At 32.6% G+C, this 23,348-nt stretch overlaps 1 protein-coding gene across 4 annotated transcripts in view; it reads left to right on the top strand.

Moving 5' to 3' along the window:
• Positions 1-23,348, top strand: part of ABCA5 (ATP binding cassette subfamily A member 5) — a 65,529-nt gene that overhangs the window by 6,545 nt on the left and 35,636 nt on the right. For all 4 annotated transcript variants that reach the window (XM_036997074.2, XM_036997073.2, XM_036997075.2 and 1 more), the window contains 13 exons: positions 3,696-3,733; positions 3,866-3,982; positions 5,060-5,264; positions 7,167-7,328; positions 8,247-8,335; positions 9,811-10,040; positions 11,573-11,714; positions 12,672-12,860; positions 14,224-14,371; positions 16,269-16,437; positions 17,528-17,586; positions 21,852-21,962; positions 23,149-23,324. In XM_036997074.2, coding sequence (XP_036852969.2) covers positions 3,719-3,733; positions 3,866-3,982; positions 5,060-5,264; positions 7,167-7,328; positions 8,247-8,335; positions 9,811-10,040; positions 11,573-11,714; positions 12,672-12,860; positions 14,224-14,371; positions 16,269-16,437; positions 17,528-17,586; positions 21,852-21,962; positions 23,149-23,324 — 1,812 coding nt within the window. In that variant the 5' untranslated portion in view covers positions 3,696-3,718. The remainder of the gene's footprint in view (positions 1-3,695; positions 3,734-3,865; positions 3,983-5,059; positions 5,265-7,166; positions 7,329-8,246; positions 8,336-9,810; positions 10,041-11,572; positions 11,715-12,671; positions 12,861-14,223; positions 14,372-16,268; positions 16,438-17,527; positions 17,587-21,851; positions 21,963-23,148; positions 23,325-23,348) is intronic.

The following is a 23,348-nucleotide window of genomic DNA, read 5'->3' as shown; positions in this document are numbered from 1 at the left end:
TTTCCTGTATTTCACTTCGAAAATCACCATCATCCTTGTGATTATTCTAACCATGCAGCTCAGAACACATTACACTGTTACATTGGTTACATGCTTTTAGTTGGACCGAGTAGAATCTGATTCTGGCTAGCTAAAGTAAAAATAAAATACATTGGGTGGATAATAGGGTGTTTCACATACTACAAGGAAGAAAAATCAAGTTCTGACACAGTGGGCATCACACCTGAGGGAGAGCTTAGTACCAAGAATGTATAAACTTGCTTCCTCAAACGTTTCCATTAGTCAGTTTCCATGACTCCCAGTCTCTTAGTTAAAAATTGCAAACTGCTGGGAGAAAATGACGGATGCCGCTCAGGGGTAGCAGTGGAGGTGCTTGTGGTGGTGGCGGCCTGTGCAGCTCAAGGGATGTTGGGGGTGAGGAGGGCTGTCCTGCTTCAGAAAGCCCTGACTAGGGGTGGGGTGGGTGCAAAGGTTCATAAACTTTGAACCCCGAGTTCAGCGAGCAATTCTCAAAGAAGGAAAAATATTGTGAGTCCTTTAGCTACTTTATGAGAGGCCGGTTTTCTAAAAATGAAAAGCATGTGGCATTCAATCCAAATGAGTAATTCAGCGGTGACCACTAAGTCGATGTGTTTTGGGTAACTTGAGAATATTCTTGCTGTACTGGTTAATGTTCCTGTGTGTGTTTTGTAGCAAAACAACCTTATATGAGCGTGGGCTTCTTTTTTTTCTTATTTGTGTATTTCTTTTTGGCCTAGAGATGATTATCAATTCTTTACTGAATCTGATATCACATTAGTGAGGCTGTTGAAAGAATTTATTTTTAATGAGTCCTCTGTTCTTGATTAGTTTTGCTGTTTTTAATGTTCTCGTTTGTTATTTTTACAGTGTGTCTAGTTGTGTAATTACTTTTTTTTACTATTGAACATGTAACATGTATGAATGAAAAAATTGAAAAAATAGAGAAAAGCACAAAGAAAATAAAAAGTGTCTCTAATCCCATTGTTAATTAAAAAAAATTTTCTCTTCTGTGCATATAAAGAGGATGCTTTTTTATAATCCAAACTTTAATTCTATATATTTACTTCTTTGGGCAAGACAAGCTGCTCTAAAAAGTTGCCCACTTTTTTATCTAGGTGGAGATGGTCACCAGTTTGAAATAAATTGTTCTTATTTTGGAAAGAGTCACACCAGAGCCCCCATCAAATAGGTTTATGTAAAACAAGACAGTACAAATTGCTGTGGAAAAACCTTTAACAGGGCATTTCTGTTGTCTCCTCCAGGCTGCCCTCTCATTACTTCCTGGTCTGTAGAGAGTCTAAGTCACTGGGTTAAGCAAATTGGAATAGGGACCACAGAGATTGCATTTGAGACACTGGCCACTTCTCTTTGGAGTTCAGCTTTAATGTAACCTTTCTGAAAAACTGAGGTAGCCCCTACAGGTCCACTGGCAAAAAGGACTCCAAGGACCTCCACAGGGTAAATTTACACTGGAAGTGGGATGCAACCTGTGATTCAGGTTAATACAGCTAAAAAAATATATATGTATATACATGTATATGTATATGTGTGTATATATATATATATAAAGAGAGAGAGAGGAAATTCATTTCCATTACTCCAAAGTAAAACCCCTTACTCATTAAGCAGTTTCTTCTCATTCTCTCCCTTTAGCCTCTGGCAACCATCAATCTACATTCCATTTTTATGGATTTATATATTATGGAAATTTCATATACATGGAATTGCATAATATTTTTGACCTTTTGTGCCTGGCTTCTTTCACTTAGCATGATGTTTTGGATGTTCATCCATGTCATAGCATCTGTTAGTACTTCATTCCTTTTTATGGCCAAATATTTCATTGTACATAAGTTTGTTTATTCACCTATTCATGGGCATTTGGCAATTATGAATAATGCTTCTGTGAACTTGCTTGAGCATGCCCTTGTTTGAGTCTCTGTTTTCAGTTCTTTAGGGTATATGTCTAAAAGTGGGACAGTGGGATCTTATGGTGATTCCATGTTTAACTTTTTGAGGAGCTGCCAAATTGTTTTCCTTAGCAGCTGAACCATTTTGCAGTCCTACCAGCAGTGTATGAGTGTCACAGTTTCACTACAGTTTCTTAGGAGAAATCTGCTCTCATTCAACTCATGATTCCCCTGTAGGTAATGCCTAGTTATTTTCTGACCGCTTTCAAGATTTTTCATTCTCTTTAATTTTTAGCAGTTTGATTATGATGTGTATGGGTGTAGATTTTCTTTGGTTTATCCTGTTTGGAATTCACAAGCCTCTTGATACCTGGAGATTTTTCTCTCTTGATAAATTTGGGCAGTTTTCAGTCATATATGTTTTTTTAGCATTAACACTTTTTTTTCCTCCTGGGACTCTGGTAATATGAAGGTCAGACCTTTGTTACTAACCCATGGTTCTCTGAGACACTGTTAATTTTTTTTTAAATCTTTTTTCTTTCTCTTGTTCAGAATGGACAGTTTTTATGGACCTATCAAGTTCACTGACCCTTTTTCTGTTGTCTCCATTCTGCTTTCAAGCCTGTTCCCTGGGTTTTATTTATTTGCTATTGGGTTTTCCTGTTCTAAAATTTCTATTTAGTGCTACTTTATTGCTTGTTCCTTTGCTGAGATTTTGTGTTTTTAATTGTTTCAAGAGTGCTTGCCATTGTTTGCTGGAGCACTTTTTAAATAGCTGTTTTAAAATTTTGTCAGCTAATTCCAAAATCTTTGGCATCTGTTGAGTTTCCCTTCTTCACAGAGGTCTACATGCTTCATTTGCTCAGTAATTTTGGATCCTATGAGACTTTGAGTTTTGTTTTAATCTTATAGAGAGTGTTGATGTTTTCTTTTAGCATGCTATTGACCTGGTTAGGTTCCAGTTACAAGTTTCCACCCACATTCTTTGAGCTGTGGTTCTAATTTCACTTTAGTTTTCAAAAGCCTCTGTAGTGCAGTTTCAGTGTGTGCCACCCAGTGACTGTTCTGGATCTGGGCAGTGGTCTGTCTGTTCAGTTCGTCAAGTCTTCGGTACACAGAATAGGATTAGATCCACAGATGCCTTACTCGGAGGTTAGTCTAGGAGTTAATAAATAACTTTATTGTTGCTTTCCTGAGCTCTTCTTTTTATTTGCTTTCCATGGTTCTTTCTGATTGTCTGTGGCTCCTCTTTTCTATCCTTCAGCCAGAAAACTAGGGTTTATTTTGCCCCATCGAGCCACATACTTCTGCAACCGCATTTACTGCCTTCAGGGTCTGGGAGCAGAGAGAGAGAAGAAAGCAATGCGATTTGGCCATACCTTCTTGGAACCGGAGCTCCACTTACCAGAGAGAAGGGTTCCCCTGCCTCAGAGTTTTGGCTGCACTAAGCTTTCATTATTGCAATCTGATGCTGCTCTCATTTGATTGCTTAGAGACAGGGGGTACAGGAAAATGTTGAAAAGAAAAAAAAAATTGGGTAATTCCCCATTCTTCCTGAGCAGACAACTTCCCTTTCCTATTTCTCAAGCCAGAAGTAGAGAGCTTCAGGAGCTGGCCTCTCTCTCCTCTCTCTTTGCTCTGGTGCCTACTTCGAGTATTTTTATTTTCTCTATTATAAGAGAAAAAGTGATAAGCTCACTGTTTTGGGGTGGTATATTGAATTTTGTTTTCCTCTTGTTTTATATGCTGCTGTTTGCTTTTCAGGGTCTTCATACTGCTGCTGTTCCATGCAGTCTGTCCAGGTAGGAGAGACAGCTTGCAGTATGTTTACCTCTGTCTAACCTGAGACCGAAAACATCTGTCTGCTTTTGCCAGTAAAAATGGCATGTGCTTGATTGTGTTGGTCCAGTTTTTTTAATCTACCCTTTTAACAGACTCATCTAGAAAACATGGCTACTGCAATTAGGGAGGTGGGAATTTGGAGACAAACCAGAACACTCCTACTGAAAAATTACCTAATTAAATGCAGGACTAAAAAAAGTAGTGTTCAGGTAAGTTAAATGGCTCTTTTTCATGCTTTGTTGCCTAAGAAATTTTGTGTTTACTTTGTGTTGTTATGTTGTATATTTAAGAGGTGATGTATTTTGCAGGATACGTTTTTATTATAATTTTATATCCTTAGGTCCCTTTAATTTGCTTTGAAGTAAAACTTGTCATGATAGCCAAGAAAAATACCTAAATTATGTAATGTTTTCTAAATGTTAATAAGTTAAATAATGATTTCTAAATGTATTTAATTTCTAATATCAGCACTTAATCTTGAAGTTTTAGGCATACATTTCCCAAGCTTCATAATGAAAAAATTCCACAGATAACTTTGTGGAATATTACTCAATTTATCGTGGAGCATTACAGTTTATTCCATGACCCCTCATCTTTTAGACTCTGGATTGAATTGCCCCAAATTACTAAAGTTATGTCACATATTTGTTCCCAATATACATTACCTTAAAATGTAAAAGAACGTAAGAATTCTGGCTAACTAGTTAATAATTTTAAGTGATGAAAATATAATGATCATCTTCTTCTGAAGCCAGCAGAACAGTTGAGCAGCAAGATAAAACAATAAATAGCTCATTGCTATAAAAGCTGATTATTGAACTTAATAGAGTTTGATTTTAATAATAGAAATTTAGGTATAATTAAAGCATGAGTTTTAGTTCAGAATTGAATAATGACATTTTTATGGTGATCCCTATTAAGGATGTTTGGTAAGTTAATTTAAGTAGTTATATAAGTAAATTTATTACTGTTTTGCATTAGTAATCTAAGATGTTTAAAAATTAGCTTTTGTGTCATTTTAATTTACTGTGTGACTTGAATTTTAAAATATTTCAGTGAAATTAAATGTAAAGGAAAAATGATCTACTATGTCTGTTGCGTTAGGTGAGATGCTCAGCACAATATTTCTTTTAGGATAGCATTGTTTTTATTTTTTCTACTGAGGAATGGAGATCAAAATTCCTCATGCCTTTTCTTAGTATTAGTTATATTATTTGCATAGAAATCTTGATGACTCTTGCCGTTGTTAGGTTCTGTAATTATTTTGTTTGTGTTCTTTATTATAGGAAATTCTTTTTCCACTATTTTTTTTATTTTGGTTAATATTAATTAGCATGATGCATCCAAATAAGAAATATGAAGAAGTGCCTGATATAGAACTTAATCCTATGGACAAATCTATCCTCTCTAACCTAATTCTTGGATATACTCCAGTGACTAATACTACAAGAAACATCATGCAAAAAGTTTCCACTGATGACCTTCTTGATGGTATTGTGAGCTTCTATATGTATTCTATCTGTAACAGAAAACCTTCTCGTTATTTTTCTGCTTGCTTCATTGAGCGAATGACATTCTTAACTTAGAGAAATGTACCTTCACCCAAGTGTGGTTTTATAAAATATTAAAATCATTTAATTCTGTGCCTTATGTTTCTTGGTAATAGGAAGCATATTTTATATGTTTTAGCATTTTATATTTAATTATTAGACCATTTATAAAATATGTACAGTTTCAACCATTTGAAAGACTGTTTATTTGTTTTTGACTCATGATAATTAAGCTAGAAATATGTGATAAAGATTATAAAGCAGTAATCTTTTCAGACTGCCATGGCTATTTATGGAGGTGTATGGTGTAAACTGAAGAAGCGCTTAGCTTTGAGACTATGACTATGGCTGGGTACCTAGGTCTGTTTTTCTTAGTTTGTATTTCTTAGAAAGAAATGGACTAGTGAGCAGTATAAACAATGAGGTATTAATGAGCCTAAACTAGCTGTGAGAGGATAAAGTAACAGAAATATTTGTACTGTGATGACTGATTTAATGAAATACTGAATTGTAGAAAATAGCCGATTACTGCTATCTTATATAGAAGAGTTGTGATGAACTTCTAGCCTGTGTCATCACAATATTGGATGATGCATCACTGAATAGATGATTATACTCTGAGGAGCCAAATAATTTTTTTACCCATTGTTTTCTTTCTGGCTTACTACTATTTAATATTTTTTATCAAGCACATATCTTATTGGCATTGTTGGTTTATCATATTAAAGACAAGAAGCATGGGTAGCCATGAGAATTTAGCCTGCCAGCTCAAGAAACAGATCAGAAATGTTGACAAGGAAATTTTTTGAAAATTCTGATTTGGAGAAAGGCATATACACCAAGGAAATCCAAGTCAATGTGTATTAACTTAAATACCAAAATAGTAGAAATATTTATAGATTTTTCTTAAAGTTCTGTGTTTTTAACCACAGAACTGTCTGAGAGGGAGATATACATACATCTATAGTAATATGACTGGTAGGATGTTGAACTAACACCCTCTTTATTCATATCAATCCTGAAGTTCCATGTCCACCTTAAAGATCTAGAAAATCATAATAATTAATATTTAAGTAATATTTTATAATTTACAGGGCATTTTCATGTTTGTATCTTAACAATTGAGTGTCATCAGCTAGGTATTGTGGATGAGAATACTAAAGTTCGGAGAATTAAATTGCTTGCCTGTGCTCACAAAGCTATTAATCAATAAGTTAAGTACTAATCTTATATTCTTTCCATTTCACCACATATTCTAAAGCATCTGAGATGAAGACTGATTGCTTGTAAATAAAATTTAAGAAAATATTTAAAAATTAGGAATATCTGATGTAAAAGGAAGCTGAGTGATAACATTTTTTCCATATACTAAGAAAGGAACAAACAATATTGGGTTTAAATGGCAATTTTTATTCAAAGAAGAGTTGCCTCACAGTTACTAAAGTACATATTTGGTTTCTGAGAAGGATTATGGCATTTTCTTCATAAGAAATATTTGAACATATCAAAGAGCTATTTATTTGTGTAGTTTTAACTTTGAAATAGATAAGTGAACTGCACATAGTGCAAATAAAGTATACACTATACTTATAGTAATAACATGTATTATGGTGACACATAATTTATGTAATCAGATGATAGCTGAAAACTGTCTATAAAACTGTACCATTTTATTAATTAGTATTTAGAATTTTTTAGAATGACTATTCATTTCTAAGAAGTTGAAGAATAAAACAAAAGTGCCTATAAAATATTACATTAATCAAATATGCTAAATTTGGTCTATTGTGTTACAGTAAACTTTTAAATTGTGAGTAAACTATATTGTTATATTATTTTGCAGTCATAATTACTGAAGAATATACAAATGAAAAGGAATTACTAGCATCCAGTCTCTCTAAGTCCAGCAACTTTGTAGGTGTGGTTTTCAAAGACTTCATGTCTTACGAACTTCATTTTTTTCCTGATATGATTCCCGTGTCTTCTATTTATATGGATTCAAGAGGTAAATAGCCCTAAATATACACATTGAAAAATAATCACTAAAAGTCAATTAAGTGCATGTCTTTGTTGCCTTTAGTTTGTATCCAAAATTTGATGGATATTTTCAATTATTGGAAAAGAAAACTGAAGTGTAGCATAAAAGTATGTGTATATACAAGTATCTGTCTACATGTGCATGTATAATATAAAAGAAAATTTTATATAACATTTTAATTTTAATCCACTTACATATCTCAATTATAGTAACATAAAGCAAATTGTATACTGAATTTTCTGACTTTCTAAATCTGTTTTTCCCCCCGTAATTGTTTTCACATACAGTATATTATATATCTTTAACTTAATCTCAGTGTCTTCCACCAGTGAACTTTGTTAGTTTTATTATTGAAACATGGAAAACCGTCTTCAATGCATAAACCTGTGATGAGATATTATTAACCACAAACATTTATTGAACAGTGTAAAAGTCACTATACTAAGTACTGAATTTATGACTTAATTCCAAAAAGCCCTTACAGAAATTATTTTTTTTCCTGTTCTCTTAATCTGGAGTTGTCTGGAAGTGCTTTGAATCTGATAAGTCATTATAGAATGACTTACCTTAAAACAGAAAAGCGACTTACTTTAAATAACTATGCTTACAGTTAATTTCTTCCTTTTCATTTGTGTGCATTTACCACTCAGTGTCCTAACACATGTAACTGCTTAATTTCAAAATCTCAGAACAATCAGGAATGTGATAGATACTGTTTGCTTTAGAAGGGGAGTTATTTCCTTTTGCCCCATAGAGATGGGTGAATTATATTAATAATTCATTATTATTTGAATTATTAACCTTTGCTAATCCTCCACCTGTTATCTTTACAAGAAAGCACATGCATGTTGTGCAAAATCTGTGTCTCACGTTTTTCCCCCATAGCTGGCTGTTCAAAATCATGTGAATCTGCTCAGTACTGGTCCTCAGGATTCGCAGTTTTACAAGCATCCATAGATGCTGCCATTATACAGGTAAATATGATAAAGGTAGACCAAGAAGGTCAAAGTGTATTTTTAACAGTTATACTGTTAAGTCTTTACAGTAAGATTTAGTTTGACTTCCATCAAATGTACAGAATACGTACCTTACTGGAACTCCTTTAAGAGAAAAAAGATAAGCAAGAAGTCATATTTTCTGATTTAATATTTTTTGAAACCTATTATTTGACGGTTTCTAAGCCTATGATTCAGCATTCTGTTTGTCTTATTGTATCTGTGTTGACTACAGGTAATATGTATGAAATATCTACATTTGCAGACTTTTTCCCTTGAATAAAAATAACTTAGTTGAAAAGAGTGTATCTTAATCATAGTAGATTTTTTTAAAAATATTAATTACTTGCCAAACATTGTTTCTAAGTTAGGTACTAATGTGTATCTTTTTAACCTTTATCCTTTGAGTTTGGTGTTGTTATTATCTCTAGTTTGTATATGAAACTGAAGCATACATTGATTAAGTGACTTTCCAAAACTCAGTTGCTTAGTGGAAAAGCTATATCAAACTGTGGCTTTTTGTCTTCTAATTCTGTTTTAATACTATATTGCTGTTAGGATTGTGTATAAATGTTAGTTATATTCTAAAAATATGCTTAGATCTGATCCAGTGTTTCACATTTTAGTAGAAATAAACAGGACCCCTAGAACAGGAGACTTGTCTCTGTTAGTTGTTAGATTGCTATGTAGTAAAATGACTGCAGTAATAATGCTTTTCTTTACAGGGTTGCTCTAAGAACCAAATGAGAGGACATATGTAAAATTGTCTTATAAACTCTCACAACATGGTATAAATGTATTATAGATATGTAATATTACAGAAATTCAATAATACAGAAGTTTAAGGTAGAGACACTGATGTATAGGACATATCACATTGATGATATTATAATACTTGGGTTTTGGCCAAAGACCTCAGGCATCCACAAGCCAGACCGCACTGGATGAACAGGCAGAGCAGATCTCATTTTATACATTTAATTAAATAGTAGGTCGATTATCATGGCATGTATAGTTTTATTATTCTATCTGTATGAGCTCCATGTATAGATTTTAAAAGAATAGGAGATACTATTCAAAAGAACACTTCTAAAAGAGAGTCGTTCTTTCATGGTACTGATAATCATTCCTTAATTCCTCAGTTTTAAAATGCATATTTTTGCTAAGATGCACATGATTGTTCTTTTAAGATGATAATTGTGCAATTTTATTTTCTTTGTCAAATTGTTTAACCAAAATTTATATACTTCCCAACTTAAGTCTTTAAAGTTGAATAGATAAAAGTAATTATGTATGCTGTATCATGATATTGGGGTCAGTCACTTTATTTCAGGATTTTTGAGAATTGTATTTGGACTAGGTTATGAATAAATTCAGGAGTATAATTTGTACATTTTATTAGGGGCTATGTCAAAATTAAGTTAATTTAATGTGTTCACATTTTCTAATTACAGTTGAAGACCAATGTTTCTTTTTGGAGGGAGCTGGAGTCAACTAAAGCTGTTATTATGGGAGAAACCACTGTTGTAGAAATAGATACCTTTCCCCGTGGAGTGATTTTAATATACCTGGTTATAGCATTTTCACCTTTCGGATACTTTTTGGCAATTCATATTGTAGCAGAAAAAGAGAAAAAGTTAAAAGAGTTTTTAAAGATAATGGGACTTCATGACACTGCTTTTTGGTATGTTATTAAAAGTTTATTATTTAATATGATTAATAATTGTATTAAATATACAAACAATCTGAATTGTAATTTTGCTATTCACCTGACTAGGAGATGCTGATTTTGGTTTTCTTAACAATGATCCCTTTGTGTTGAAACTGGAGACCAGTCAGGAAACATCAGCAATTGATTGGCTTGTTTTAACAAACGGGAAGTCGGATTTGGAAAGCTCATATTGATATTATATTTTTAAGTTTTATTTCACATTCTGTTTGAATTGAGTTGTGGTCCATATATATCAGTGCATAGAACGTATGAGATCTTGGAAAGTTAGAAATCATTGCCTGTTACAGTCCTCCCCAAGTATCATAGCATATATGTGTTACTAAGAATTTAATTAAAATGATTGTAGTTTGTGTATGTAGTATATGGGCTTTTTTGTTTTCCAGGAGAAAAAATTACTTGTGTGAATTAATGTGAAAATATACAAATAATTTATAGAGAAACAAATGAAAAAATATGTTGTTACAACTAAGCTTTAATGTATCAGCATTTTTATACAATGATAATTTTATAGAGGGGTGCATTTTCCTTACTTTTCCCATTATGTAGTATGAAAATTTATTTTTACCTCATTTTTTGGGAACAGTTAATGTTCCTGTGATTTGCAATTATAGTCCATTTTACAAATTTTACTCCATTTAATCCAAAGCAACAATTAATTGTAACGCTTCACGTAATGAAGTCATGTGTAACCTATTTTCTTTGCTCATTTTCTTTTCTTCTGTCATTTTAGCAGTGATTAGTTTTAAAGATGCATTTGTTTTTTAAAGTACCTTGTGAGGAAACAGTAGCTCGAAGAATTTAGTCAAATCAGTCTCTCAGTGCCTCAATTTTGCCTCTTTGTATAATGATGGATTCAGTTTTGGTAATTAAGGGCTAACATTTAACCCTGTTTCAGTGATTTTGTGGTCATTAAATCATGACCTGCTAACTTGGAAAAAAACACTGCTCTAGCAATTCCATTGAGCTCTGATTTGGAGAGATTTTGAGTGTAGTGAGTCCATTGTTGGTCTTGATCTCACATTGTGTAAAATGGTAGTTATTATGTTGTTTATTAGCAAGGCAGTCTTTTGTTTAAAGTACCAAAAGCCATGAGAGGTTTAATTGTAACACATGCCATAAAGAAAATTGTCAGTCATTAAACCTGTATTTTAAGAAAATTAGAAGTGTTACACATTATTGAACTTTTGAGAGAATTAGATTTAAAATAATCATGAATTGCTATTAGTTCGCAAAGTTTTTTTTAACTCATGGGAAGATAATCACCATTTTATTCTTTCAGATTATCCTTTTACCTATAACTTAGCCAATACTGTATTTTTAATTACTCATAATAGCATTAATTTTCAGTACATGAACATACGGAAATGAATAGATTGGCTTAACTTTAAGAATGACTACAATTAGGCCTAAGTGTTGTTTGAAATGATTTTTTAACTGTTAAAGGCTATACATTAGGCACAAATACATTTGTATTCTCATTCTAGGCTTTCCTGGGTTCTTCTGTATACGAGTTTGATTTTTCTGATGTCCCTTCTTATGGCAGTTATCGCAACAGCTTCTTCGTTATTCCCTCAAAGTAGCTGCATTGTGGTATTTCTACTTTTTTTCCTGTATGGGTTATCATCTGTAAGTATCTATACTTGAAATGAGATAAAGAACTGCTGAAACAGCTGATTAATACAGAAAAAGCCTTATTCTATGGTTTATTTACATTTGATTTCCCATGAAAGATTGTTACTAGATTACTGATAAATGGCTGGTATATAGCATCCTTATGCCTCCATATTTTTAGAAAAAGTACAAAATTGTTTCAGGTTTAAATTTAACTTGTTGTCATACGATGTATTTCACATGTCTGAGTCTGTCTTTTACTTACCCTCATATAGTCATGTGTAACTAAGATGTCCAGTACCAAACTTTCTCCACCCTTTGTTTTCATGAAATGCTGACTGTTTCAGGTTAATTTATGTTACAGGATCATGATGTGTAAAGATATGTCTTTGTAAAATACAGCTCTTTGGCAGTGTTGACATTCATTTGGTATATTGGCTGAATGCTGGCTGTTAATGACCAGCCTTTGTTTTAGTGGCTCCAGTTTCCATTCTGATTGGCTTATATGCCTGTGCTCTACCGGTTGTTTAATGTTTTGACTATCACTCCTGCTCTTTAACATGGTAATTTGCAAATAATTCATGTACTTGTATATATAATGAACTGGTTTTGTATCTTATCAATATCATGAAGTTTAAAAGATGGGTTCTGTATTTAAAAGCTTGTTGATAGGTTGTTTTGGTCACATACGTTCATAGCTTTCTGCAGAAACAGGGCTGTCTATGGTTTCTGCAGTGTGGAGGTGGTTATATTTGCCTATCCTTTAGATAGAGATTTAAAATGTTTCAGCTTAAAACTTTTGTATACATCACTAGTTTGTATGAAAATAAAATATCCTACTATAACATTTAGAAATTAATTACTTTAATGATATATATTCCCATGAAAATAACTTCTTTCATAAGCCAGGATTAATTTTGGTTTTATACCAGTATATATAAAAACATTAACCTTAATATTTATATTTTTTAGGTATTTTTTGCATTAATGCTGACACCTCTTTTCAAAAAATCAAAACATGTGGGAATAGTTGAATTTTTAGTCACTGTGACTTTTGGATTTGTTGGCCTTTTGATAGTCCTCATGGAAAGTTTCCCAAAGTCACTAGTGTGGCTTCTAAGCCCCTTCTGTCAGTGTACTTTTCTGATTGGCATTGCACAGGTAGGTAATGTATCCATCTTGCTTCACAAGATTTTCTTTTCTGTCTTTCCATGTGGCATAGTACAGTACTGTGAATATTACCTTTATTGTGCAAAAAAATTATTTTAAAATTTCAACACAGGAAAGGAATGATATTTGAATACTGAAATATATTTTATATTGTTCTAAGTTTTTCATTTATATATCGATTTTTAAGTTTTCCACTTTTTGTTTTAGTATATCTCAGCAGTGTTTTTCACTGCAGTATTTAAGTTTGTTAGAAGTTACTGGTTTAAGCATCGGATAATCTAGATTGCTCTATGGGCCTGGTTATATTGCTGCCTATTATAAATTTATCTGTGATGTGTGATTGGCAGAAGATTATGTATAGAACAAAGCAAATTTTCATGGTTGTATAATAGACCTAGTGGATGTTACTGGATTTTCATGGAATAGTCATTCAACTGAGTAATATTTAGATCCATAAATTTTATTTTTACTAGTCTTTACTGGGGAAGTCAGGGTCAAAGAGAAAAATTCTTAAAAGAAACTAACATAAATTTGGTTACTGTATGAAGAAAAAATGTAGTTGAATATAAAAGATTATTACTGCTGGCTGATTAGAATATTCTGATTTATGAGATTTAAATAGATTGTTTATGAATATTGAGTTAAATAAATTTTAATTACTTGAGACCTAAGAACTGTTGTTACACATTTAGAGTTCACAGTACCCCTTCACTTAGAAAGGTAAAATTAAAGATTCATAGGTTTTTGTGGTAAGTGGGAGGGACTTTGAATGTCATTTAATTCATCTCCTTCATTTCATAGGTGAGGAGACTGAAATCCAGAGCGATGTAATTGAACTTTATTCACTTAATAGCAGATCTGGGATTTAATAAGGCCTTAACATCTAGTGTATTTCTGCTCTGTAACATATATCTACTACAAATAACCGTGTTAATAACAATTGTGTTAATCAGAATACCTTCTCTCTTTTTAGTATTTAAGGACGCTAACCACAGTTTTATCCTCTTATACTTAATTTGTTTGATTTCCATGTGGATCATAATCCTTTTGTTTGTATTAGTATTAACACCATACTTTAATTTCATTCGATAGTCATGACACTGGGTTTAATGCCTTCTGAGTGGATGTATACTAGTTTTAGAAGCATAACATTAAAGATGATAGAAAGGGATTGTTGTTACAAACTTATTTTTGGTAAAGTTTGTATTGTTTTCCTTATAAATTAATATCACTGTTTAATCTTTTAAAAGGCCCAGTTTATTTATTGTCAGTCTGGAGATAATGAATCTGTAGTGTTTTCTTTTGCTTATTTTTATCATTTTTATACAATAAACTTTCTGGTTTTTTTTTTCAGGTCATGCATTTAGAAGATTTTAATGAAGGTGCTTTATTTTCTAATTTGACTAAAGGCCCATATCCTCTTATTATTACTATTATCATGTTAGCACTTAATAGTATATTCTATGTCCTCCTTGCTGTCTATCTTGATCAAGTCATTCCAGGTAAGCAGGTAGTTACTGGATTTTACTTTAAAGCTTTTGTTTTTTTTTGCCTACATAGGGTCAGCTTAATTTTAATTATTTTTTCTAGCCAGAATACTCCAAGTCATATTCATTTTTCAAGCATTTCATTTAATTTTAAATAAGTACATTTCATACCTTATGCTTTAACCGCTAATGAATGTAGGGAGATAGTGTAAAAAGAAAGCAAAGCAATTTGTTTTGAAAACCTTGAGTCTTTAGCTGAACTTCTTGTTGCTTCCCTTTGCCCATCTTTTTTGGCTAAAATGTTTCATTATTTTACTGTCTGCAGTACAGAACTGTGAAGTGATCCTGTAACTCCTACCATTCCCCTCATTTGTTGTTCTGAGTCTATGAACAACTCCTGTAGATTCAAAATATTAAAATAAATTTAACATCCCCCTTTACTTTCCCCTTGAGTTCCTCACTACTTTTGCAACATCTTGTACAGTAACCATTAGACACATGTGGCTTTTAAAATGTAAATTAATTAGAATTAAGTAAACTAATTCATTTCCTCAGTAGCACAAGGCACATTCCAAGTGCTCAGTAGCCACGTACAGCTGTTTGTCGCTGTGTTGTATGGTACAGATACAGGGTATTTCTATCACTGCAGAAGGTTGTATTGGGTGGCATAGTCTAGACCATTGCAATACCTCTGGTCTAATTACCTGCGTCAGATCGTCTGAGAACTTCCCTATTCCCTTTAATCATGTTAATCACATGCTCAGAAACTTGTCTGGGCATATCCTGGTGAATAAAGTAGAAACTGGTTGTATATTAATGTCCTCCACAATTCTTCTATATATTTAAAGTCTCCTTTTCATTCTCTGCTACTTTATTGCATTTTATATCCATTAGTACAGTCCTATTTACCTATATAAACAGATCTCTAGTGTATCAGTTAAATTATTTTTAGCTATTCATAACAGGAAACCTTTTTAATCAGCTTAAATAAGAAGGAAATCAATTGTTTTGCTTAAAAAATAAGCTCAGTGATAGAATGGGCTCCAAGTTGATTGACTTGCTCAACCATGTTATCAGGGACCCACATTCTCCATGCTTTTACCACCTTTGAGTCTGGTACATTTACTCCCTTCCTGTCTGGGGTTTTTATGTTCCTTCATGTCCATTGGAAGAGGGAGAGTGAACCTTTCTCCCAACTTAACCCTTTGCTTCTGTTGAGTGGTTGCATGCTTATGGTTAGGGCAGTAACAGTTGCCAGAGCATGCCAGGTACCGATAGGTCAATTAGGACCTCTGTAGTTGGGATCAGGTCCCTTTGAAGTATGTGGCCATACAGAAGAGGAGTGGATATTTAAGAAAATGGGGAATGTCAGGTCTGTGGGGAAAGGGGAAAGAAAATGGATGCATCCTGTGGACAGCCATCACTGTCTACCATATCTGAGTTTCCCATATCTGTCCTGTACCTATATTGCTCTCCTAATTCTAACAAGTTTTTTCTGTGAACTATATCTTCTTTTCTAAATGCTGCCTATCTTCAAAGACTAAGATGATACTAATTCAATAACTTTAACTGTTTTGAACTCTTATTAGCACTAAGCATGTCATGACATGCCTCATGCCGTGCATGGTGTTCTAGTCATTTGGTGTATACATGTACCCATAAATATACAAGTTCCTTTAGGATAGGAAATGTGCCTTACTCACCTTTACATTCTGATGCACTCTTAGCAGCTTTGAAACTATGGAACAAATTATTTGTCAGTAAAATTTATTTTCCACACAATACAGATTTAATATTTTTTATCTAAACTTTAGATCTAGGTTGTTATATATTTCACATACTGCCTTTATGACTTAAAAAACTAGCTTTCAGAAATAATTTGTTAGGATAACTCAATTTTTTAATCTTTCAGGAGAATTTGGCTTACGGAGATCATCTTTTTATTTCCTGAAGCCATCATATTGGTCAAAAAACAAAAGAAACTATAAGGAGTTATCAGAGGGCAATGTTAACGGGAATATTAGTTTTAGTGAAATTGTCGAGCCTGTTTCTTCAGAATTTATAGGAAAAGAAGCCATAAGGTATGTTTTCACCTTTGGCAATTTACCTACAAGAAGTTATGATGGTACCTGCCACATTTAAATCCTATCTTTTAAATAATGTTTGTAAGTATGGTATTTTAGGATATTTGGTACATACTTCATGGTTTTTAAACACAATAAGAGCTACTTCTCTTTTAAGTTATTTTCTTTGTATCCATTTAGAATAAGGGTGCTGCCAGGTTTGTAGTTTTCTGTTTCAGTGGAAATTTTTTAAAGTAATAAAACCTAGTGTTTATATAATTGAGGTCTTAAATTTACTCCATTATGTAGATGGAAACAGAACAAGTATTAATTTTATAATTTTATCGAGGCTACTTGAAGTTATACAACATACTGTCCTGGGTTAATTTCATAGACTCTTAGGCATTGTGACAAAATTAGATTATCAGTTAAATTTCTGAGAATCAAAGAAATTCATTGCTCTGCCTTGTTAGACCAGTCAAAATCAAATTTTTAAAAAAACGAGAAAGAGAAAATAAAGAAAATGAAAATGAAAGAAAAAGTGAAGTATCAATGTATATTTTTAAATTTAAGAATACTATATAAAAGCAGAGTCAGATACTCAGGATGTAATCAGTGAGTTAGTGGTCTGCCTTCCCCAGGGTGAAGTTCAGACTGGTTAACAAAACTGTTAATTCCTTAAAAAATTATGTAAAATACTTAAAATAGAGAATCACTTCCTATTTATTGGCAATTTGAAATGTGTGCTGATGTGAAATAGTATTTGATTTTTGATCTCCCTTAGCTTGATATAACAAGTATTTGATAAACTGCAAACAGGTATCAAAGATGGAAAGAAATCTATAAATTGCTTGAGTCAAATGCTTCACTTTTTATTTTTAGAAGTTGGTTTGTCATGAAAAATGAATAACACTTTAAATGGAGAGGAATACTGTATACTTACGTAATTTCTTTAAAATAATTTTATAATTATTGTCAGCTCTTAGGTTTGTTTCAGTAAGAAGGTAGTATATTATTATTCCTATTTAGTGTGGCAGCTTTGATAAAAATATATACCTGGAAACACAAGTTGCTTTCAGTATCTAAAGTAGAAAATGGTGTTTTTCAGAATCAGTGGTATTCAGAAGACATATAGAAGGAAAGGTGAAAATGTGGAGGCTTTGAGAAGTAAGTAGCTTTACTAGTATTTAGTCCATAGTACTAAATGAAAAAACAATTTGCACAGTTTATGGGAAACTTAAATTCTTTACCACAATTTTCTCTCTTTCCTTTAGGTATGCTTTCACCTATTTCTGTGATCAGTAGTCATAATAAAACTTTAATGTTCATAATAAAAACAGCAACACCAAAATTAGTAAAGGAAAAAATATTAAGATGAAAAATATTCCAAATATTTGAACAAATCCATCCTTTTTCATTTTATTATTAGTATGTATGTGTGTACATGTTAATTACTTTGTTTTTTCTTTAAACATAGTATTTCTCAGCCTCAGCACCACTGACATGTTGGGCCCAATGGTTCTTCATTGTGAGGACCTGTTCTGAGAATTGTATTTAGAAGTGTGTTGGTCAGGGTTCTTTAAAACCGATAGATTTTATATACACACACACATAACTAGAGCAGGTGAGCTGGAGGGGAGGGGGCAAGAAAGAAAGGGGAGGTTATTTTTAAGGAATTGGATCACATGATTATAGGACTGGGCAAGTCTGCAGTCTGTAGGGCAGACTGGCAACCTGGACACTCAGGCAAGAGTTGAAGTCCAAAATTCACAGGGCAGGCTGGTAAGCTGTAAATTCAGACGAAATCTGTGCTACGGTCTTGGTAAAGAATTATTCTTCCTTAGGGAACTCTCAGTTTTTGATTTTTAGGCCTTCAGCTGATTGGATGTGGCTCACCATTATTATTGAGGGTAATCTCCTTTACTAAAAGTCAGCTGGTTGTGCATGTTAATCACATCTACAAAATACTTCACAGACAACTGGGCATCAAAGCTTTAGCCAAAGTGACACATTAAATTAACCATCACAAGTAGCATCCCTAGTCCCTACTAGGCTCCCCTGTCCCCAGTTGTGGCAACTAAACTGTGTTCAGGCCTTGTCAAATGTCCCCAGGTGGTGGGAAAGATAATATCCATCCACCCCTGGTTGAAAACTTGGCTTAACATGTAGACTTCTAGATAATGTTTGTTTTATTGTTTTCTTACTGCCAAAAATGTATAACATTTTCCTATTTTTAAGGTCTGTAGGCTCTGTAGTGATTTTCCCATTTTTACTCTTGAGATTTATTATTTTGTACTTCTTTGTTTTCTTTTTTTAGCAGGAGTTTATCAGTTAAAACAATTTTTTGGCTTTATTTAATCTGTTTTCTGTTTCCTAAGTTTTTGCTCTTTATTGTTTTCTTGTTTATACTTCCTTTACACTTAAATTTATTTTCCCCCCCTGAATTCTTAAGACAGATGCATAGATCATTATATAGTGATGCATTTTAAGTATATTAATTTTCTTCTAAGCATGGAAATGATTCCATTTATATAAAATCATAGAAAAGGCAAAGTATAGTAAAAACAGATCAGTGTTTGCTTGGAGATGGGTAGAGAGGATAGCAAGAGGCTAGGGAAAGAAATTTTAAAGCAACACAGGAACTTTTTGTAGAAGATGGATAAATGTTTATTGTTTTGATAATGGTAAAGGTTTTACAGTTGTATACTCATGTTGAGCTTACCAGATTGTTCACTTTGCATATGTAGTTTATTGTTTGTCAACCATGCTTCAGTAATGCTGTCTAAAAGACTAAATCAAGTGATTATAAATGTGAGGTTTAGCTTCTGGACTCTGTTCTGTTCTGGTCTGTTTATCCTTCTAGACTGTTTTGAACTAGTGAATCTTAGTAACTTTAAGTATTGTATTTTGAACTCTATATTTCCCCTGTAGAGTTTAGAATCAGCTTGTCAAGTTTCAGCAGTGCACCTGTTTTGGTGAGTTGTTTGTTTTCGAGGAAATTTTCCATTTTCATTGTCAAATTGATTGTTACAGGTTGTTAGTAATAATCTCTTCTTTCTAATGTCTGGGGAATCTGTAAGGTGTTTCCCCTTTTCTTAATCTATTTAGTAATATCAGCTTTGCCTTGGATTTGGTAATTTTATTAATCTTCTCAAGGAATCAACTTCTGCCTTTGTTGATTTTCTTGATCATACATTTGCTTTGCAGTTTATTGAGTTATGTTACTTCTCTTTACTATTTCAGTATTGCTGTTTCTTAGGCTTTGTTCTGTTTTTTCTAGCTTCTTGATATGGAATCAGTTATCTATTCCTGTGGACTATTATGCTTTAGCCATTTAGTGGCTTAAGGCGACCATTATTTTACCATGGCTAAGAGTCTGGTTTGGCTGGAGAGTCAGCTTGCAGGTTAGTTGGGATTGGCTGGAGGACTGGTATGGCCTCAACGCTGTTGGCTGACAGGCTAGTGTGGCTAGTGGGCTGAGGCTGGGTTATTTACCTTTGGTCCACATGGTCTCATCTTCCAAAGACTAGTTGCACTGGAGGCATTGAGTATTTTTATTGTCATTTCTCATTCTCCCCGTTGGCTTTTTAGTTATAAATGCCTCTTCAAATAAATTAATTTTTCTAGGTATTATGACATGTATCCTTGATTTATAAGTTAGTTCTTTACTATTCTCCAGGCAAAGAAGTCCAGGACCTTGCATCTATCCCTATTCCAGTTTATACCATTGTTTTAATGTATTTTAGTCCTACATATATTTTAAACCATAGGTAGTGAGTAGTCTTGTTTTTACAAGACATTTTGTTTAGGTTTACCTGTGTATTTACCACATTATTTATCTTTGCTCCCTCCTCCATTTCTGATCTGCTGTCTAGGATAATTTTCCTTTTGTGTGGAAAAGATCTTTAAAGGTTTTGAAAGTATTTCCTTTAGTTTGGATCTACTGATGATACATTCTCTCAGTTTTTGTTGGTAAATATCTTTTTTTCACCTTCAGTATTGAAGGACATTTCTCTGAATACATAATTTTAGTTTGGTACTTACTTTTTTCAGCAATTTAATATTATAGAATTCCGTTTGTTACCTTTTTGTTTCCATTGTCTTGGTTGTAAAGAGAGCTGTTAGTTCCTTTATTTCTCTATTGTTGGTATATCCCTTTTTCCTGGCTGTTCTTGAAGATCTTCATGTTTGTTTTTAGTTTTCAGCAGTTTTACTATGATGTGCCTTGGTGTTTTTTGTTTATTTTTACATCTACTCTGCTTTCGTTATATACTGCTTTTTGAATCTGTGACTTGATGTCTTCTTTCTGTTTTGTTTTCAGCCATTTCTTTTCCCATATCATTTCTGTACTATTTTCTCTTTTCTCTCCCTCTAGGTGTATTATTGCATGTTACCGCTTTTTTTTATCCTATTTTGTCTTTTATTCTCTTTTCTCAATATTTTATTCCTTTGCTTCTCTCTGCATTAGTCTAGATGTTCTCTTCTGACTTGTCATTCACTAATCTCTTCATTTGGGCTTAATCTGCTGATAGACTATTGAAATCTTTTTCACTGATCTTTTCTAGTTTTTGTCTTTCCACTGGATTCTTTCATGTAGTTTTCAGTTCTTTGTCAGCATTCTTTTGTGCACTTGATAGTATAGCTACACTAAAATCTTGAAATACAGTGCCAGTGTCTACAGACATCTTCCTAATTTCCTATCTTTTGTATTGGGTTGTAGTGTTACCTTGTTACCTGCTGCCTGATTATTTTGGACTGAGTGCTGTATTTTGCATATGAAAATTGTGGAGATTCTTTGATACTCTGGTTAATGTGATCTTCCTCTTGAGAGGTTTATTTTTGCTTCTGGCTTGCAGCTCTAGGGATATTAATAATCTCAGATTGCCTTCATTAAATCAGGGGCTACAATGATTTGAAGCTGGCTTTTCAGATCCCTGTCTCCTGTCTTCCTTCAACCATTGACACATCCATCCAGTGATATTTCTTCATTCCATTTTTCTTTTATTTAAATTTTATTTCTTTTATTTAAATTACATAGCCATTACCATGCTATTGGTTAATTTCAAGTGTTTTTGCCAATATATTTAATATGTAAATACAGTGGGAACAAATTTCTGTTTGTCTCTGTTTTAATTTCCTTGGAAATTCCTAAAAGTAGGTATACAGAAACATTTCCAGTGTTTTTTGTACCCTCTAAATCTGTTAGTCTGACAGAAAATAAAAGTTTATTTTCATTACTTTTCTTATTGTTCATGCCTTTTACTATAAAAAGAATTATATTTATGCTGTAATATAAAATATGCTATTGAATATGCTGGTAACTTTAAATCTGTCTTTAAATTTGATGATTTATTTCAAGATTGCTCAAGTGTTATGAGTTCTCTTGCATAGCTCAACAGACATACCAGTCTTCTCTTTCTTTCCTGAATTAGATTTGTCTTTTGACATATATGAGGGTCAGATTACTGCATTACTTGGTCACAGTGGAACAGGGAAGAGTACATTGATGAATATTCTTTGTGGACTGTGCCCGCCTTCTGATGGTGAGTTTTCTGACTTAAAGTATAAAAAGTTTCTCATTTCATTTTATTAGTATTGTTAACCAAAGTTTCACAATATAATTATTTCTCCTTGAAATGTGTACTGATTGATTTTTGTGTTACTTGGCACCAACCTCCGTGTCTTTAAGACTGTTTTGTCTTTTTGATTAGACACATTTGTTTGTTTTTCAGTAAAAAATTAAAAAATGATTCAGTCATGTTTAGTAAAGTAAAAAGATATAATTTCCTACCTATTTTATCAGAAATTTTGTGTTTATTTTTCATTTTTAAGGAAGGATACATGAATAATTAATTAAGAATTAAATAACATCTGTAGACATTTCAGGTTGAGAAGATAGATTTCTGAATATGCAACATCTTTCAAAAGGAAAGGATTGTTTTCTTTAAAAAAGAAAGAATGAGAAATGTCAATACCATCTCCTAAAATAGAATTTTAAGAGCAGTACCTCCAGGGTATAATTGTTATGTGGTTGTACTGTGGGTGAGAATTCAATATGACAGCTCCATATGTCTACAATAACCAAACAGAATGGCAGTCAATAAATATTTAACTTGAAGAAAGGGCTGAATTTACATGTATTGAATCTGCATTTTTTTAAATGTAGTTTAACTTTTAAAATTAGTTTGATTTTGTTGCTTATACTTAATTGTGTCATTTTTGATAGTAGAAATAATATACAAGAATTATTATTTTTTATAATTCTCTATACATTATCACATTGATTTAATTGTTCTTAAGTGGGATATATTAAGTATTCAGTTTATAGAAGAGAAAAGCTGGAATTCAGAGTAAGTAATTTTCTCAAGACCGCACAGCTGATAAGGGGAAAATTTTTAGCTCTTTGTTCTCTCTTCTGTTACATAATGCTTGGAGTTGAAGGAAAATTGTTACTAGAATATAAATAATGCACCAATAGATACTGATACTTAGTGCTAAGCTTCTGGTTCCTTGCTCTTTCCTCTGTGTGATGATGACCTGGTAATGAAGGAAAAAGATTCGACTATAAATGGAAGCAAATCACCAATAGTATGGAAATGAGAGTATTATCTTCCAAATTTATATATGTTACGTACACATAACTAAGTTACTGGCATCTATTAATGTATATATACTTCTTAATACTTAATATATTTAGTATACATTTAAATACATATATTTTGCTTTTAGGATTTGCATCTGTATATGGACACAGAGTCTCAGAAATAGATGAAATGTTTGAAGCAAGAAAAATGATTGGCATTTGTCCACAGTTAGATATACACTTTGATGTTTTGACAGTAGAAGAAAACTTATCCATTTTGGCTTCAATCAAAGGAATACCAGCCAATAATATAATACAAGAAGTATGTTATTCATAAAGAAGTTTT

The sequence above is a fragment of the Manis javanica genome, chromosome 4 (genome assembly GCF_040802235.1).
Source record: "Manis javanica isolate MJ-LG chromosome 4, MJ_LKY, whole genome shotgun sequence".
Classification (NCBI taxonomy): Eukaryota; Metazoa; Chordata; class Mammalia; order Pholidota; family Manidae; genus Manis; species Manis javanica.
Note: the sequence above shows the minus strand (reverse complement) of the source record. Positions and strands in the feature narration are given on the sequence as shown.